This window comes from Chiroxiphia lanceolata, chromosome Z (genome assembly GCF_009829145.1).
Source record: "Chiroxiphia lanceolata isolate bChiLan1 chromosome Z, bChiLan1.pri, whole genome shotgun sequence".
Lineage (NCBI taxonomy): Eukaryota > Metazoa > Chordata > Aves > Passeriformes > Pipridae > Chiroxiphia > Chiroxiphia lanceolata.
Genome location: NC_045671.1, coordinates 8,331,087 through 8,350,429, shown reverse-complemented (window position 1 = coordinate 8,350,429; position 19,343 = coordinate 8,331,087). Strand labels below are relative to the sequence as shown.

Below are 19,343 nucleotides of genomic sequence, written 5' to 3'. Positions count from 1 at the left end.
TCTGATGTGCTCTCTGGAGGGATGGCACGTCTCTCTCCCGCAGTCATGGGCCAGGTTTCAATCCACTCTCCAGCTTAGGCTGCCGCCCCAAGATCCAGGGGACCACACAAATGCCTGTGGGGCTGCAGCTCAGCGCTCAGTCGCTCAGGCCGCCGCTCACGGCGGGACTGCCTGCCATGAAGCTGCAGTCCTGAGGCTTTCTTGGGGCTGCTGGGACCAGCCCTCACCTGCTCTCCATAGGGCTCTCACCTAGTGCAAACCCATCCAAGGGCAGGGAATGCCGAGGGCTTGTGGCTCTGGAGTAGCGAGCACGGTGAGATTTGCCTGACCCCAGAAGCGACTGCACACCACAGCTCTCCCAGCACCTTCGTTTATTTGTCCGGGCACAGAGGCGAAGTGTTCCTGTTGTGCAAAAAGTGGGCGGCGCTGGCCCGTGGCTTGCATGCCAAGCAGCCGCCGATCAAAGCCGAGCTTGTTCGGCCGGCGGCTGCTGGCAGAGCCATCGTTCCCCCCTCTTACGTCTCTGCCTTGGCCTCCGGCTCTCTTACCAGGCTAAGCAGCTTCTCCAGCTTCGCCATTTCCACCTCGGGACCCTTCTTAACCTCCTGGCCTTTCTTCTCCTGCAAAGAGAGCAAGCAGGACACAGCTGTGAGCAGGGAGGGCTGCGGGGATGAGGAGGGGTCCGGCACAGGGATGGCTGCCGGACTGCTGTTTCCCCGCGCTCACCACGCACCGGAGGCTGATCCACAGGGAGATGCACCTGCCTGTCCCTGTATTTCAAGCTTAAGGTGCCTTGAGATGTTTTAAAGGCTCTTATGGGCTGGGGAACGATACTAAGGAATGGGAGTGGATGTGCTGATCCACAGGGACTCAAACCCTCTTCTGCCTCTCTCTTCCCAGTTTCTCAGCCCCGTGGGACTGGAGCTCCCTGTAAGCCCTCCAGCTATTCCCCCAAGCCCTGGGGAGGTGCCAGGCATGCAAGACTCCTACAGCAATGACAGCAATGCAGGTGTCCAAACCTCCCTGAAACAGTCCCATGACACCCATCCCATGCAGGTCCTCCTGGAAAGAGGCAGCCATAGGAGCATAGGGATCATCCTTCTTGCACTCAAATGGCTTTTCCCAGGAGGGCAGCTGGCTGCTGAGAGCCCCTAACCCACAGTCCTCCAGCACATGTCCCAACCGTTCCAGGTGCTCCCTGCTTGACTGCTAAAGCAAACCACCAGCATCTTGAGAGCAATCACACAGCACAAGGGAAATAACCTGTCCAGTTCAGTCCTCACTTGTCTGGAGACAGCAGGAGCTTCCAGGCCTGGCAGGGGCCAATGTCCCTGATGAGGATACAAATACTCTGGGCAGAACACGTCCCCCCCTGCTGTGGGCTGCAGCATCAGTGCATTGCTCCGACCAGAGCTCCGGGACTTTGGGGAAGTGGCAACTGGGTTTGGACTCTCCAGGCTCACACCATGTCAGACACAACTGCAGCAGAGGAATTTGCCAGCCTGCATTCAGCACAACAAACCCTCCCATAGCTGAACATCTACCCCATGGGGTTCCTCTAAAACAGCATCCCCACAGTTACCACTTTCCATCAAAAAGTGCTGTTTTCTGCTCACAGCCTTCCCTTTGACAGCCTGCTGGATCTCGCCTTGCCTCTGGATTTGGGGGGTACTCCTGCTTTGGGGCTGGGAAGCTCCTCTGTGCCCAGCATGGCTCTGAACACCCCAGAAAGCAGCTGCCAAGCACAGGTGAGCAGGAGGGCTGGTACTCAGTCTGGCAGGTGGGCTTGGGAGAGGTGGCAGCGGGTCCCCAAGCCTGCAGCAGAGTAAAGGGAAGGGAACCTCACTAACCAGGCTTGGAGGCAGCCTGCAGAAAGCTGCTGTGCTGGCTCCTCTTGGCATGCCCAAAGCACAGCTTCTGCTCTCGGTGCTCTCAGAAGGCCGAGGGAGCAGGACTCAGCATCTGAGCTAGGAGGCTGCCAGCTTTCCTCTCTCCCCTCTTAGAACAGATCAATTCTCCTCTGAATCAGCCCCTCTAATGGCCCCAGGTGCAGCAATTATAAACACACTTCTCTTCAGTGCTGGAAGAAATGCCAGAGCACAACACAGAGAAAGTTGTAAGCCTGAATGGAACTCACTCTAGCAAACATGGGCATCACTGAGTGATTACAACAGGGAAGAAGTCCTCAGGGAATCCCTGTGGTTTTCCCTCATCCCAGCCCAGTACAACCTTGATGGAGCCAAGGTTTCTGAAGCTGCTAGAGGACACAACTGAGATGAAAGCAGTCCTGTGGGCAGGATGGGGATATTTGCTCCCAAGAAGACAGCCACACTCATGTCCTGAGCACATAAAGATGTGTTATGGATAAGCCAAGGTAATTTCATTTACTGAGTCCATTGATTTCATACTGGGATGGTTCCAGTTTGTGCTAAATGCCAACAAGTGAGCAATGCCCTTTGTGGCTCTGGTCTGGGCACTGTGAGTGATTTTTGTACTAAAGGCCCACACCACAGCTGAGCATCTCTCTGAGCAAGAGCCTTGGGGTAAACATAGCTGCTTAAAGTATTTCAGGACTTAGCTATTTCTGCAGAAAAGCTGCTTTGCTATCTGACACAGTTCAAAACCCTCCCTTTGGCACCCTGTGTCACACACAGCACCCTGCACAGGTCCTCGGGACAGGCTAAAGAGGCAACTCCTTTGCTCAAATGGGAAAATGAGATGCTGAAGCCACTTCCCATCAGTCTACATCCATCCCAAGCCCTTTGGTCTCCCCACTGGTAGGGTCATCAGGGAGGATCCCTGATTGATGCCTTCTAGGTAATAACGCCAGGTCCATGGTAACTGTGTCTAATCCTCACTGAAGTCACCAGTCTCTGGCAAGGCTCAGCTCCTAGTCACCGAGCTGTTCCTAAAACTTTGACTTTCACACTGGCTCAGCTCCTTTGGTGCTTCTGAGCACGCTGCAACAAAGCCACGCGCAAGCCTGTAATGAGCCGTAACTGAGCCAGAGCCCTAATTTAACGCCACATAACCAGGCAAGCAGGATGACACAGGGGATGAAAATTATAATGTCCTTTTAGGGGCACTGGAATGGAAAGTTTCCCTTTTTTCCTCCATCTGCTTTTCCTGGGGCGCTTGTGCAGCGAGCTGGCCAGGACACTGCTGGCTGGCTGGTGGCACCGGCACAGCACCGTGGGATCTGCTTGGATGCACGTGGCAGCTTCCTACAAATCCAGGGGCTTTGCCTGCATCAGGCCTCTGAGGAGCAGCCCTTCTTGGAGCACAGCTATTGCAATTTCCCAGAGCACACACAAGTCAGGGAAGCATCACCTCCACAAAAGGCTGCTGCAGGGCTCTCCATCCCAACAGATGTCACGGCCAGGTGGGGAGAGGGCACTCATGGGGCACTGCCCTCCTGTGTGTAGCCGAGCCTGTCCTCCACCTACATCCCTGCTTACATCACATCCATAGGGCTCATTGGGAGCTGAGAGGGAGCCAGGGCACAACATCATCCCAACTGAGATCTCAGATGCCAAGCTGAGATTACATGGGAGGTCTGCCTCTGAGGAGCTCATCCGATGGGTACTGGAGCTGCTCACAGCAGTGTTTGCATCAATTTTATTGTTAACAGTTTCCAACAGGAGAGCAAAATGCTCTTGGCTTTTTCAGCCAAAAGATTTCTTGGCTGAAATGGGGATGAGGGACATGAGCAGAAAGCTCATGGCAGGGGCAGAAAAGGTGCTGTGTGGAGATGGACTCTGGCCTGCTGATGGAACATAACCCCAGGGAGGGAGAGGGAGAAGAGACCCCCTGCATATTCTCATGTTACTGTGTTTATGGCCAGGTTCCTCACTGCCCTCATGCTCCCTTTGCTTTATGCCTGGGATCTTCTCTGTCTCCCCAGGCAGGGAAACCAAGGCATGGGCCTCCTGGCCCTACAGAAGTGTGCAGGACCCTTGATGGTCCTCTCAGCCCCGAAGTGAGTACTGGCACTGGAAGTGAAAAAAGAGGTGGAAGATGACTGAGGTGGAGCCCCAGTGGCAAGGGTACAGTGAGGACAAGGACAAAGATGAGGACAAGAATGAGGATGAGGACCGGCTGCTCGAAGATCCATTCCTCTGTGAGCCCAGCCCCACTGCTCTCCATGCTGGCACAAACTGAATTCTACATTCAGGATATGGGATTCATTTAAACTGGATTCCTGAGTCTTGGCTGATGCCTTCATTCCCTAGTTGAACAGTATACTGCTGAGCTAATAAAACTCTCCCATAAAAGCCATGCTACTGGCACTTTTCAGCATCCATTTTTTTCCCATTGGTGGAATAGTCATAAAACATCTGCTCTAAAGTTTCGATTAAACAAGGCAAAACATGTTTGTTTTAGAGTACAAAGGAAGTCAACAATGCTGGCATGAACACAGACACAAAAGTCCCCATAACTCCCCTGGGAACAGAGTGGACCCTTTCCCCTGCTGAGTCTTGGCCAAGGGGCACAGGCCTGTCTCTGCCCTGTGGTTGTCCTGACACTGGTGCCATTTGTTACAGGATGGGATTTCTGGACACAGTCATGCCGGGACAGGATGTAACCATTTCACAAAGCAGCCCAGTGACCTAAGACATCAGCTTCCCATGCAAAAGGGGTATAAGCTTTTACAGACTGGTTTTAAAGGGTGTAAGAAGCTTCAAGAAGCCACCCAAAACTGCTGCCCAAGCCCCTCACCCTTATTACCCTCAGTGGGAAGGGGCACACAGGCTGTCAGGTTTGTTTTGGAGAAGGTGTTTTCTTGTTCCTTCTACCCTACTCAGGGATAGGCTAAGGTGACAGCTCCAGTGTAAGGGCTTCTCCATGAGCAAAACATGCTAGTGACTGGTGAAATGAATTAATGAAAGCAAAGATGAGGTTTCTCAGGAGTATTTCTATTGGGAAGACCAAGGAAACCCAAGCCCCTGAACACAGCAAAATTCGCCTCGCTGTCTCCCTGAGCCACTAACCAAACATGCATCAACAGGAGTGTGATATGACTGGCAGCCCTGAAGCCTTTCTAACCTAACCCCTTGTGGTTCTATAGCAACCCAGTGCTGTTATATGAAGCTGGAGTTTTGCTGAGCTGGGGATGATATCTGTGCCAGGTCCACTTCTGGGCTCTCAAAAGCCCATTTACACACAGTGGCAACACGCTTATCAACCACAGAGAGCCGTGAGTCACACTCACAGCCTGATCTCACAGCACTGCTCCTGACCCACGGAAGGATTAGCTGACAGACTGGAGATAAGGATTTGGGCTTATTTTGCTACTGTTTGGAAATAAATGACGCAGGAAATGTTCTTGCAGGGAATGAAGCCACCAGAAAAGCCCAGGAGATGGCTGGGTCATTCAGACAACAGTAGCCAAACCAGATCATTGGCCTCAAAGATGCTCTTACTTCCAGCTTCAGCATGATCCCAGGGAGGGGAGAGAGGGAGGAGGTCCCCTATATACACCCAAGCTGCTGTGTTTGTGGCCAGGTTCCTCACCAAAAGTGAACTGTGCAGTTCAGGGCAGACACCATGCCTTGCTCCACCTCACATACTGACTCAGAGATTTTGGCCAGCACCTGCACTGGACCCTGCCAGGACACAGTAGGGCAGACAGGTCTCAGGGTCCCTGCTGACCTGCCTTTGCTTGTTGGAAGTCACCAGCAAAGCCACTGGAACCAGATAAGTCACAGTGCTGGGACCAGCCTGTGGCTCAGCAGCACACATCTGCCAGGAAGCATGTGGGAGCAAAGGTCAGGATATCTGACAGGCAGGAAATGCAAGCAAAATTGAATCAGACCTGGAAGTGGGTGGGAGTATCACTGGAAAGAGAACGGAGGGAATTGGATGACATTCAGGGGATGTGGGCAGGGATCACCTCTGCCTAAATGGTGGGTACCTGCCCACAGCACACCACAGGGCTGACTGGCTTAAAACACCTACGGGAGAGGGGAGAAAACTGATGGACTGGATGGGCTCTGCAGCAGCAGAGAGCCAACAGCTATGGCCATCAGGGAGGACAGCCGTCATAACAGCCCTATGTCTGCTCTGCCAGAGGCTGTCTGGGACTCCACATCTTTGCTCAACCCCACCACAGTGTTCTCTGGCCAAGCAAAAGCTGTGCACACAGCAGGAGCTGTTCCCTGAAGAAGATTCCCAGTTCTTGCTAACTCCAGAGCCACAAGCACTGTCTCTTACAGACCACTAATTTAGGCACCTAAATATAGCCATAAGAAGGCCACATTTAGCATGAAAACTTCAGTGAACAAAGTCAAGCTGCATGCAGACTGGGCTCACAGCAGTCCCCACACCTCCTCTGAACTGGGCATTACAGCGACTTGTTATCTCCTTCTGAATTTATCCCTGTACCTGCTGCAGAAATCCACTAAAACCATTTAAAACAGTTGGTCTGCTGCCTTTTCCATTGTCTGAACCATTTACAGGTTCAAAACAGGGACGCGGTCGTGAACCTCAGTTCATGTGTCACCAAGTAAAAAACTTTAAGGAGAAGGAAAAATTTTAAAGTTATCCAAAGACTGAAATGGTCTGAAATGAGCCGATACCCTTAACTCTGCCCTGCACAGATGCTGTGATTAGGAAGCATCAGCAACAGAGTTTTGACAGCCATGGGGACAACTTGGCTACACTCTAACTGTGAGCTCTGTGTGTGTGTGTGTGTGTGAGAGAGAGAGAGAGAATGAGAGAGAGATGGAGAACAGCTTTCTTTTGGGCATCATTACCCTTGGTCACTGAGACAAGATAACAGGAGCCACTTCAAATGGAGCAGCCTGGTGAGAAGACAAACTCCTCACAAGGTGTCTGGGAAAGATTTTCAGTCGTATCAGTTAACAGAATCGGTACTAAGCATTGAGAAAAATCATTGTGTGCTCAGTGTGCAAGGTAATTACCCTGTCCTGACACATAGCAGTCTCATAAAAGGGTTAGAGCAGAATGAAAAGCCCAAAACCTTTTTCCTCAAGCCTGGGGGGCCCTGGTGGTGCAAACCATCTTTGGGATAAGGACAGAAGGACAGGATGCCCTTTCCTTCACCTCCCTAGGGGACAGGCAGCGCCCACTGCCTGGATCCAGCCCCTACGAGGTTCAGATTTTCTGCTGTGCCATCGGGCTCTTCTGGATGGGATCAATTACTTTAATTACCTTTTATCTCAGTGGGAAGCCCCAGTACCCAAAGCCTGCACCCATGCCATGGGTTACAATGGCATTGGAGGGAAAGGCTGGCAGGGGCATTAATGCCCGATATTTTAGCTGTGGGATCTCTCAGACTGAAGCAGTGGGGCGGAAGGAAACAGGAAGGGGATTTTAGTTGAGATTGTCCATAAAAACCACTACACAGACAATATGTTGTGTTCTAGCTCAACTTCAAATATCATTGCAATTCCAGTGACACACAGACACCAAACCTCAATGTGTCATAGACAATCCAAAAGCTGCACAGGCTTCCCTAAGTTTTATACCTACCACAAGGAGCCACATCTGCAGCACCTCTTTACTTGGGCTGGCAGCCCTGAAGCAAGAGGCTTGGGCACACAGAGCACCCACAGGCATGTACTTCAAACTCATCCAGAGGGGCAAAATCAAGGAGATGCCCTGCAGAGTGCAGTGACCCCAGCAGCCTTGAGCTGCATCTCTTGATGCCAGCTGGCAGGCAGCCCCACCAGCCACCCAGCAACATTTCTTTATCACTCATCATCTCTTTCTCTCTCTTTTTTTTTTTTAACTTCAGTTTTACTTTAGCATTTTTGCATGCCAGCTCAGTAAGCTGTTACAGATTAGAGTTTAATAAAAGCAATCAAGCATGGATGTGAATATGCAGCTCCTGCAATACTTGAGTACTGCTGTTATCTAATAGAGCATAGTATCTCATGAGAGAACATTTGCAGTTGTCTGAACAGTGTATTTTAAAAAGTTGCAGTTTTTCCAGTCTTTCTTTGGCCACCACTGTCAATATACACATATCCACTTTCATCACCTTTCAACTGCCTTAAGGAAGTCCAGCTGTTGTTTCTCTTTTAACATAGCACTTCCTTAATTTTTTTTTTAAATACTGCTTATAAAAATATTTGCATAGGAAATATATTTTTGTTTGCTACTAACATGAGAGCATGTGAATATACTTCATTCTGTATAAATATAAGTACATTGGAAATCAAATTTTGCTATTGTTAGAAGCAAAAATAAATGTCTTCACTCAGAGATGCCCCATATTTAATAACAGTAAATGCCAATGGCATGAAAGATGTATTACAACTGATATTCTTCTGCTTACGAAAGAGCTCAATCTGCAATTTAATGTCAAGCCACAGTGCTCTCTTCCTCTCTTCTGCTCTCCATAAGTGAACTCAGGGATGTTCCAGAAAATAGCATTGGATATTTCAACCATGTGAACAGTTGTGTCATCTCGACAACACATTCTCCTGTGTAGTTTTCATTTAAATCACAGCGTCACCTGGGGCAGAACTAGGAGGGGTTAGTCCACTAGTGCACCCTGGTCCATGGTGGGAGTAGCTACTCTTAAATTGCTTCTGACAGATGCTTGTCCAGCACTTGATCCAGTCCTTGGGGTGCCCAGCACAACATACCCCAGGCAGTGGATTGTCACGTTCTGCTCCCATCACCTGCATGGCCGTTTCTTTTGCAAAGCCCCAGGAACAGTGCTGCCAACCCATCTCCTGGCAATGTCTGCCAGTGTGCCCCTCTGACACTCACTGGAACCTTCTCCCTAAGCCTTTTTCTGCCATCTCATAAGCTCAGAGCACTGCCTTCCTTACCCTGCCAGCCCAGGACCTCTTTGGGAGTGCTCATCTCTCTCATTCCCCTGCATCCAGCCTCCAAGCTAGCTGTATGGTCCTTGCTGCTCTCCTGCTCCTCATGTCCTTCGAGCCTGGTACCCCAAATGGGAGCTGAGGCCTTTGCATCACTAAGCAGTGCAACAGCATCAGCTTGTGCTTCCCACTCGCTCCTCTCTTGCCTGTGCTCCCCTGTACACCTCTGCTATGGCAGGGCACTGTTGGCAAGTGAGATCGTTTTCAGTTTACCTCCTCAATCAGTTATTCCCACCTCCTTTCCCTGTCCTTCTATTTGCCTCCATCCTTGCCGAAGCGCATCCTGTTTCCTTCAGACCATGTCTCCCATTTGCCACAGATTAAATGACTTGCACAGCTTCTCTCCACCTGCTGCACAGGAAACAGCCAGGCAAATGATAAATGCCACACAAACACTCCCAAGCCTGCGAGCCAGATACACTGTTAGCCTGGACCCTGTGGGATGTCACACTAAATCGCATCAGATACGACTGAGTTACGCTGCAACATGCAAATCAGGGCTTAAAAGGGGTCAGCGAGAAGCTGGACGCAGGACAAGCGTGGAAAATCCTGCAGCTAGAGCTGTTGCTCTTCCTTGGGATTTCACCCTGTTACAGCAACTGAGAAATCCCTTCCTTACCCACAAACAGACAAGCCTCAACTCTATCCCACTGCAGCGCTCCTTTGCCCTGGGAGTTCCTGAGCTTTGCTGGTGTCAGTCCTCTCCTCAAGATGGGCTTGTGCTGCTCCGTGGATGATGCTTGTTGCTGCCTGTTGAGGCATCTCCACTCTGAGCCCATGAATCCTGGCAGTGATGCTGAGGTTGTGTTACACACTCCCCATTCATGTTCAGTGACCCAATGGGATTGGACTGTCCCCAAGGGTCTCATTTAGAGCTGTACAGAGAGTAGGATTCATCCTGGTCTGAGTGCAAATGCAGGGCCCAAGGACTGCATATTAGAAGCAGCACAGGATAAATCAGAACTTATCTAACAGTCAGAAGCAGACAGGATAAAACAACACAGGAGAAATCCAGCAATGTGCTGGGAGGCAGCTCAGGAAGTGCTCTCTGGGGCATAGGCATCCATAGAGCACTCATTTTCTTCTGGGAGACCTGCCAGTAGCGTGCTGATATGCCCTGATCAACATCAGCTCTGCAGGAAGCAACCCAGGGAGGACCTTGATATGTATCCCCTGGCACACATGGAAATGGCAACAGGGCTGGAGATGGGAATGCTTCTGTCCCACCAGCAGACCCAGATTCCATATGCGCTGGTGATCCATGCCTTTCCCTGGCCCTGCCACCCTGGAGCACAGACTCTTCTGTGTCCTATGTGGAGGCAAGAATGAGGAGCACTGTGGCTAAAAAGCAAGTCTAGAGCCTGTGTTCATGTAAGGTGTCCAGGTGGGAGCCAGCCAATTTTAACAACAATCCAGTCTTAAGATGCTGATCTGGCTCCAGGCCAAGTCTTTGTACTAAGCTCCTTGACATCCTGTTTAGAAAAGCATTATTAAAATCTAACTGCTTCATGCATATATTGCTGTTTTAATTATAACAGAAGCAGAAGAGAGACGCGAGCAGTAATAAATCTCTCTGATGCTAACACGCATCCAAAGAGGGAACTGGTCATGGGAAAAGCCAGCCAACATCATTTAAGGAAAACAGAGGGAGATTGTCCACGCCGCCAACAGCACAGCCTCAGTGTGGCCAAGGGTGGCCTCCCTAAAGTACTCTTTGCTTTGAGACACTGATCAGGATGCTGCACCTGAATTAATTTTACATGTTCGCTGCTCTATCTCTCTTGTACCAAAATGTAATTAATTCAGAGCCACGGACCAGTTAAATCCATCTGCTCAGCTGGCTGCTGAAACTAATGGATCTTCTTTGTAACAAAGTAGTGCAAAATAAAGGCACGCTGGGAAGAAAAGGATGTAGCATTCATTAAGGTCCTAAAGGTAAACTCTTCCCAAGGTAACCTCTCCATCGCTTAGCAAGTCCCACAAATACTAAAGATGGAACCAGGCTAATCAGCAACTGACAGCTTCAGCAAAACAGTGGCCAAGCTGGCAGAACAAACTAGCTGGCAATTAATAGCAGATTGAAGGACTAGAGGAAACTTGTTAGCAGAGGTGAACTGAGGTTGATGTGCATCCTTAACGTTACATGGATAGATCCACTACTGAACAATTCTTCACCAAAAGGAGTGTCAAGCACTGGAACAATCTGTCCAGGGAAGGTGTGGTGTCACCATCCCTGGAGGTATTTAAAAGACATGTAGATGTGCCACTTGGGAACATGTATTAGTGGTGGGGCTGGCAGTGCTGAGTTAATGATTGGACTTGATGGTCTTAAAGGTTCTTTTCCAATCTAAACAATTCTATGGTTCTGTGATTAAGAGAAGAACAGTGACACAAAGCCTGTCACTTTCACGAGGTTGAAAACCTCAGTACAACAGCAAGTGTTGATCAGTGACCTGATCCTTGACCCACTCATTGTGTTGCTGGAGCTGGGACAGAGGGTCATGGCTGAGGCAATGGTTCCAGGCAAACAGCCAGCATTCCTCCTTGGGGCCCTTGGAGAAGGAATCACTTTGGTGGAGATGGCAGAGATCTTGTCACATCCAGATACTAATTCTGGCTTCATATTCCCTCAGCATAGTAGCACAGATTCCCTCATCATCTCAGGAGGGGTCACTTCTTCCCAGGCTCTTCTGTTTTCATTCTGATCTGACCCCAAGCACCAATTCTCCTGGTATCGCCCTGATGTGAGGAAATCCCTGAAATGTGTTGTGAGGCTATAGGTCTAGGGGGAAACTAATAAAAGACTGAACAAGAACCTGGTTATGTTTTGAGAGTCCTCAAGATGACACCCAGAATTGTTCCTCTCCAGTAGCACAAAGGAGACACCTAAACTGACTTAGAGGAGTGGTGGAAGCAACTGCTGCCTGACCCCGCTAAATCCCACTGCTTCTCCTGCAAAACAGTTCACCATGTGGATCCTGCATGTAAAGTGCTGGGATATACAGACATCACAAAAGCCAAGGCCTGTTGCTGATCCTGCTCTTCCCCCTCGCTGCAGGAGAAAGGTCAGCATGATTTGAGATCTGGATGAGACAAATCGCAGCAGGGGATGAGCCCATCCCACTGCCACACGCCTGGTACTGCGCGAGTGCCTCAGCATCAAAAACAACCCTGGAAAGAGATGTTTTCACAGCTGGCAACCAGGCAGGAAACAAAAGAGAGACAGAAAGGGGGCACTTGTGCTCAGAAAATTAAATCCAAATTTAATTACAGTAATTATACTTTCATTAACACCCTATTTGCCATACAGATGCATAAAATCCCTAAGTGAGAGCTGCAATTGCTCCAAAGGTGAAAGGAAGGTAGCAGAAGAAAGAGTGCCATCTTCTCCCTAACCTGTAAAGAAGCCTAGATCATTGTGAATGGTTACTGTTTGTGATTTAACTTCCCCAGCAACCATATGTAAATGAGCCAGAAATCCAGCAAGAGCAGCAAAGAACTTGTAACAGAGTTGATTTATTCCAGCAACCCCTGATTCAACCATAAGCAAAGACAATCTTTCCTATATGATCACCTGGGGCTTGGATGCTATTGTGGTGTAGACAACATGAGAGAAATTCTCACATCACTCCCAGCTGAAATCACACCATGTCGCAGGCATGGGATCACTGACTAGCTTGGGCTTGTTAACATAACTCTGAGTCCTTGGATCACAGAAACTTAGTTCAGGCTTGCACCTAAGCAGAATCAAGCACAGCAGAGTCCAGCCCTGTCAGATGTTTTTGGTACTTTGGAAAGGTCTTCACTGAATTAAATTCCTTGATTTCAGTCCATCTCCTCAATGTTTCAAGGTCATGTGGAGATTTGACATAAAACCTTTCAAAGTCCTTGTGACCTCCATGCCACCAGGTCCTCTCGAGACTTAATAAGTGGATTCTGCTAGATCAGCAAAGGAATGAATAAGAAATTTGAAATGCCGGTGATGACACCAATCCACCCTCAAATAAATCTGCAGGCTGCTCTGAGATATCATCCCAGTTATTCCACTGACAACAGCTCTTTGTGGGTGATTTTTGAGCTTTTTACGCCTTCCACTTCTGGCATAACCTCTACAATCTCCTGGCTTAGCTCAGACATGCACTTGTCATGTGGCTTGGCATCAACAGACAAGTACAGAACCACAGGAGAAGGTTCCCTCAGGAGGGACCGGTAAAGCCAAGGATGGCTACAGAGGCTGAGGATGAGAACCACACTCAGCCCTTGTGTAATGCTAAGTGTGCACAAGAGCAGCTGTAAGTCTAACAAGCAGCCCAAGTGTTTCATATTTCCTGTTGTACAACCGATAGAGCTTCAGCAGGTTTTCTCCAGAAAGATGCAACACAGCCAGGCAGTTCCAAGCCAGAAGGTGCTAATTAAGAAACACTGGGTGAGTGTTAATGAAAGAAGCTTTGAGAGGTGGGAGGAAGCGAAGAGGGTGAACCACTCTCACCTTCTGTCCCCGGTCCTATGTGCCATGTCCTTAATCACTGGAAACAAGGAAAGGAGCCTTCTAGGGAGGAAAGAAATAAGATAAGGAGATAGATGATGGCTCAGTGCTTCTGTTCTCTGCCCCAATGATGAAAAACAGACCATAAAACCAGGCTGAGTCCAGCAGAGAACTACCAAGGTTGTCTATGGCCAAAGGATTTGCACTGAACTCACACTAAGGGTGCTGGGCTTGTCCAGTCCATAGAAGAGATCGTTTTGGGTGACCTAACAAGCATCTGCCAGCACCCAAGAGGAGGATATTGAAACAGGAATGGACTCTTTACAAGAGTGCATAGCAGGAGAGTGAGTTACAGCAACCATAGATGGAAACAGGGAAGGATTCAACATGACATAAAGAAGTTCATCTCCACAGTGACAGTTAGTCAGTGGAACAAGACTCCAGACTGGCTGTGGGATCTCTAGCCTTGGAGGTTTTCAAGAGAAGCCTAACTCTGAGCAATCTTGTCTGATCTCAGGGCTGTACCTGCTTTAAGCTGGAAGCTGAACTAGAGATATGCTAACATCACCTCCAGCCTGAATGTACCTGTGGCTCTGCAATCCCAGGATGTTCTTCCTCACCAATTGTAAACTGAAGGATTAGCCTTGCAGCTCTACTCTACTCTGTTGTTATGCTCTTATTACAGACAGCATTTCTATGCAAATGTTCTTTTAACCATATACTGCTCATAATGTCAGGACCAGTGCAGAGCAATCTAGCCCTCAACAGGGCAATTCCCACACCCCGGAGAATGCTGGCACACTCTAAGAGGGAAGCAGCTCCCCAATACTCTCCTCTCCGATTATCTAAAAGCTGAGGAAGCTGCACAGACTGGTTTGAGTGTTGGTATTAGAGGGGTAAGGAGAGGAAGAAGGTCCCTCAGTGAAAAATGACAACCAGGAAGCACTGGAGAAAACCCAAGGAGAGTGGAAGCCTGAGGCAGATAGGAGCAAGGAGGAAGCTGGACTAAGAGTCTGTGAGAACTGGCACCAGGGGGATGAGAAAGAAGGGATTGTTGCCCCATGCTTAACAACAAGTGGAAAAGCTGACACAAGAGGGAAGCTTATATGATTCCCAGGCATGTGGGACAGGTGTAATGTTTCCCCACTAGGCTGATTTCAATGGCAGAAAAGGGATAACATTGATTTAATGTCAATAAATTCTCACTGTTACTGTAACACCTTGTTGTCTCTGAGTGCTTACAGTTTGATTGTTTAACACAAAAGATAAAAAAAAGCCATAATCAAGAGAACTGAGGACTTCAGGACTCTTTAAATCTCTTCATATACAGCTACGTGGCCTGTTTCGAGTTGTGATTACCTCTTTATAGAGCTGTGAATCTCTCTCTATAATGCTGCCTGTCAATTCCTTTACCATTTCAGTAAGTTCAAGAGTGGAAGTAGATTTAACAGATTTTAAAACCCAGAAATAACCATAATGATTCACACAGCTTCAGCCAGTAACCTCAACACACCAATGACTCTTCCTGGAGCTAAAACAGCAACTGCCAAGTACAGCTGAAATGCCACAGAGTACTAAGTATAGGGAGCATGGTGGTGTTTAAGAGTTCTCATTTGATAGACAATCAATTCTTTCTGAAGCAGGGGAACCAGGCCAATTGCAACTTGTGTAAGTTTCCTCTAAGCTCTTCAACCATATTACCTAATGTGTGGCATTTCTGTACCATCTTTCAGCCCAGTTCACCCAAAACTTGTAAAAACTTGAGGTTTACTCATCAGGGGGAACCAGGGAGAAAGTACAGTCAGTGGTTTCTCTGCACCCTGCAGAAAGCCAAAAGCACTGTGAAGCAAGGGGACATAGGCTGTATGTCTCCAATGAACCCCTGCCAGTGACTTCAAGCCAGGTAAGGGACGGGGATAGAGAGTAGGGGAGACACCAATTGCCTTGTCTTGGGAAACCCTGCTCAGCCTGTGACCACAACTATTACATCTCAGAGATAAGGGAACCAAGGGCTGGAGCTCTCTGCCAAGCTTTTCTCTTTCTTCCTTTGCAGGTAGGCAACAGTGGTGCCCCATTTTCTTGCTGCTTTTCTAAGTCACAGATCAGACTAACCTTGACTTGAAATGAAGGTCTGACTGATTGCAGAAGACTTTGTCCACTGCACTGGCCTCTGAAAAACCATCCCTGGCAGCGTGTCCCTAACTGTCAGCAAGGTAAAAGCACTCTGAAGAATGAAATCTCCCCATGCAGGCAAGAAACTTGGAGATTTTTCTGCCACCACAGAAGGGATATCAGATCCCTCTGCAAGACTTTGTGCCCTACAGCCACCCCAGGATTTCCATCCTGAGGCACTGCACTTCAGGCTCGAGCTGCCTCAGGCTCTCCCCACTGCGGGAGCAGGGCCCACACCCCTCTCCTTTGCTGGTGCTTTAGGCTGGGAAACCTCATGAGGTTGGGATGAGTGAGACAGCATCTCCACAGCCCTGCCTGTGCCCTCACGGCAGCAGATAAGCCAAGGTTTCTCAGGATGGGCTTCCCTTTCATTCATGCAGTCCAAGTTTCCCAGCCTCCAGGTTGTGGGAGCCATGTAGGCTGCAGTGTTTTTACAGCACAGCTTTTCTTCTTGAACAAGCAGATGTAATTGAAACCCAATCCATCAGCCTTTTGCTCAACTCTATTTCAAACTCAAATCATGAGGCAAAGCCTGGAACGCTTTTTTTTTTTTTCATTGACATGAAATACACTAAATTATTAATTCCCTTCACTCCTACTGGATGACCTTTAGTTGCCTCGCCCTGGAGTTCATTTTCCTGGCTTGGCAGGTTCCTTTAGTGTAGATCAAAGCAGGAAACCTAATCCTGGAGAGGGTTGAGCATCCTCCAGTCTCACAGCTGCATTTGCAAAGTAGTTTCTGGTCATTCTGGTTTTGGTGTCTAACTTCTGACAGCAAGTCTATGTAATCATCAACAAGTTGGAGGAAGCAAACAAGAAAGCAGAGGCTGCGCAGTGCATTCATGCTCACTCTGTGTTCCTGGGAAGGAACCTTCCCCCTTCTCTGCAATCCCAAATCCTTAGGATATAACAGCTGACACTGGCAACCAAATGAGGAGATTTCTGCTCTGGCTGATCAGGGCATAGGTTAGTGTGTACCCAGACAGAACAGGCTGGCAGGGAGAGGTAATGCCTTTTATTATCGCAAATAATATATATCCAGAGAATAAAATACAAGCTTTAGGGTGCATGCACTTTTCTTCCCAGGTATACTTGTTTGCCTAATAAAGCCCACACACTTTGACTTGATTATGATGTTTGAGACCATCCTGACCACAACAGTCCCCTGGCAAGGCAGCTTTTATCACATCAGCTCAACTTAATATCCCTAATCCAAAGCAGTTTCTTGGGGAATCTCAGAGGGTGACAGGGATCAGAAAGCTGATAAAGGTAAAGGTAGTAACTATCCAAAAAAGAAGAGAATCTCAGACCCTTCAGTTTATCCTCACTTTTCAGAAGATGAGCAGAAAAAATCAACAAGCTGTAACGTTACTGAAATGCATCACAACTAACGTGGATTTGCACCAAAGAAGTCATGCTTTACCAATCTGATTTCTTTTTGCAACACTGCAATAAACCTTGTGGACAGGAAAGACACAGAAGTCATTAACCTTGACCACAGGAAGACTGTGCCATTGTCTCCCTTGATATCCTGCTCCTGAAGTGAAGCAACAGATCTATAAAACATGGGCAGAAATTGGTAAGACCCAGTCAATAGCTGTACCCAGAGCTGTCAGCACTGAGTTGTGTGCAACTCCCACAGCTCCACGGTCTGGAGGGGATCTGGTCAGATTTACTGTTAGTACATGGACATTGGGACAGACGGGAAGGCTGCAGGTGTCCCGGAAGGCAGGACTGGAATTGGAAATTACTTTGTTGGACCAGAGATGTGACCTGGAAAACCGGTATGTGATTTAACAAGGACAAATGCAAGATATTGCAAGTGAGCAGGGACAATTCCATGCAAAAATACAGGGAGGGAGTGTTCTGCCATCAGGGTTAGAGGCATAATCACCTGGATGGGGCCTGGCACTCCCATGGAGCTGTGAAACAGTAAGCTCTGCCACTGCAGAGGAACAGGAGCATCACGGCCGGTCATGTGAAAGGATCCCTTTGTGCTGGGGAGGGCAGTAGGAGAGCTGCACCCACAGGACATGGTGCAGCAAAGGGCACAGCTCATGGGATGTGGTCTGGGGGATAATGAGAAGGAGATTTCAGCCCAACAGGTGGGAGATGGGAAACACAGCAATGTCTAGACAGAACAGGTCTCTGCACTGACCAGGACCCCATGAGGGGTGAGGAGCTCGGACACACCCCAGACTGAGAGCAGTGGGATCATAGGCAGCTTCCTGGTGAGATATAGGAGCAGAAAAAAACAGGGGGTGTTTGCTCTAAGGCAGCTTCACACAGTTGGTGTCTGGCATCCCATCTCACAGAATCAGTCAGGGAATTGGAGCATAACAGTTTTCCTCCCGGAGAACCTCGGAGCTGCTTTGATTGCAGCCGTCACTCCATCTCCCACAGCCAGCAGGAGGTAAGGCAGCCCCTCTTCTCCTCTGCTTCACAGGGCTCTTCCTTTTTTCCATGGGATAAAAATAATCCTCTTGCGTCAGTTCCATCACCGTGAGCAGCAAGACGTTTTATTCATCGGCGATTCCTTCTCTTCTCTCATTTAAACAATTCTCCATTGAGCCCATCAAATTAATTTGAGCAAGGGACATTTGTTTGGCCTGCCTTCAGGCACAGGTGTCTCCCCTTCTTTTCTTTTGGAGGAGGTTGGATAGGTGGCATGAGTCAGGGAGAGGCTTGGGAAGGGCTGGGAGCAGTGCGATGGTTTCGATCAGGACAGGCAGGGGCATGGAGGTCTGCAGAAAAATGCACCCAGTGTCAGAAAACACACATGTGAAGTCTGAAAGTGAAGGGCTTTTTAGAGCAATGCATTTGGGATGTGTTTTACAATGACACAGGCACAATCAGGGAGCTGCCCTCTGTGTCTCCCCAGGCAGCCTCAGCCCTTTCCAGCTCAGGCCGGCTGCCTGGGGAAGGCTGTGTCAGGCTCTGGCAGTGTCTCAGGAGCAGTTACAGGGATATGCCAGATATCAAGCTGTTCCTCTGGCCCTTGTAGCTGCATTTCTTCCTATTCCATGTCATGACAAATTTTTTGCCTTTGTCAGTGCAGCAAATACCACCAGGTTTTGCAACGAGGGACACTGCCCAACAGCGCTCAGTCGATTCCCAGAGATAAGGTATGTAAAATTACAAGTAAGGAAAATTTGAAGAGCTCAAAGAAGAGTAAAAGCCCACCTTCTTCAAGCTCTGGAGCATTGCTTGGTTCAGTGAGGCAAGGCAAAAACATGACTGGGATGGGTCTTGCCCATGAAGACCACTGTCCTGTTCTCCATCCCCACTGAGTGAGTCTTCAGGTGCTCAGGACAGTGCAGAGCCATGACCTGGGGAGAATTAGTTCCATTTTTCCACCTTAATTGCATGATCAGCCCAAATGGAGGCCAATCAACCCCTGTGAAGGTGCAGAGCCAACAGGGAGCTGCTTATTCGTGTTCTAGGCATTTTTGCACTTTTCTGGCCAGGACACCCATGGGATGTGTGCTCTTCCCTGCTTGTGCCATGATCCAGCTTCTCACCCATTCTCTCATACAACTGCCACATCTTCCCTCTGCTTCACACCTGGACCTGCACTCTTATCTTCCCCTACTCACTCCTCTGTCTGCCAGGATGGACAGCACAGGGCCAAGATGGGATTACTGGGCGGGAGTGGTAACAGTGTGCACGTCATTGCTGTGTCTGCTGGTTGTGGGTGAGCATCTTTTGGTGCCCTGCTCCACTTCCTAATTTTCATGAGTTCTCCAGTGACCTGGCTGGCCCAGCTTGAAATCTTGGCCTTGATAGTCTGTGACATCCAAATGTCAGGCAGGAGGCAGGAAAGCCTG

General features: G+C 48.9%; 1 protein-coding gene across 3 annotated transcripts in view; it reads right to left on the bottom strand.

Annotated features, from left to right (window-relative positions):
- Nucleotides 1–354: 354 nt before the first annotated feature.
- Nucleotides 355–19,343, bottom strand: part of DNAI1 (dynein axonemal intermediate chain 1) — a 141,399-nt gene continuing 122,410 nt past the window's right edge. For 2 of the 3 annotated variants that reach the window (XM_032674763.1, XM_032674761.1), the window contains one exon: nt 355–620. In XM_032674763.1, coding sequence (XP_032530654.1) covers nt 516–620 — 105 coding nt within the window. In that variant the 3' untranslated portion in view covers nt 355–515. The remainder of the gene's footprint in view (nt 621–19,343) is intronic. The other variant, XM_032674762.1, reaches the window with a different exon arrangement.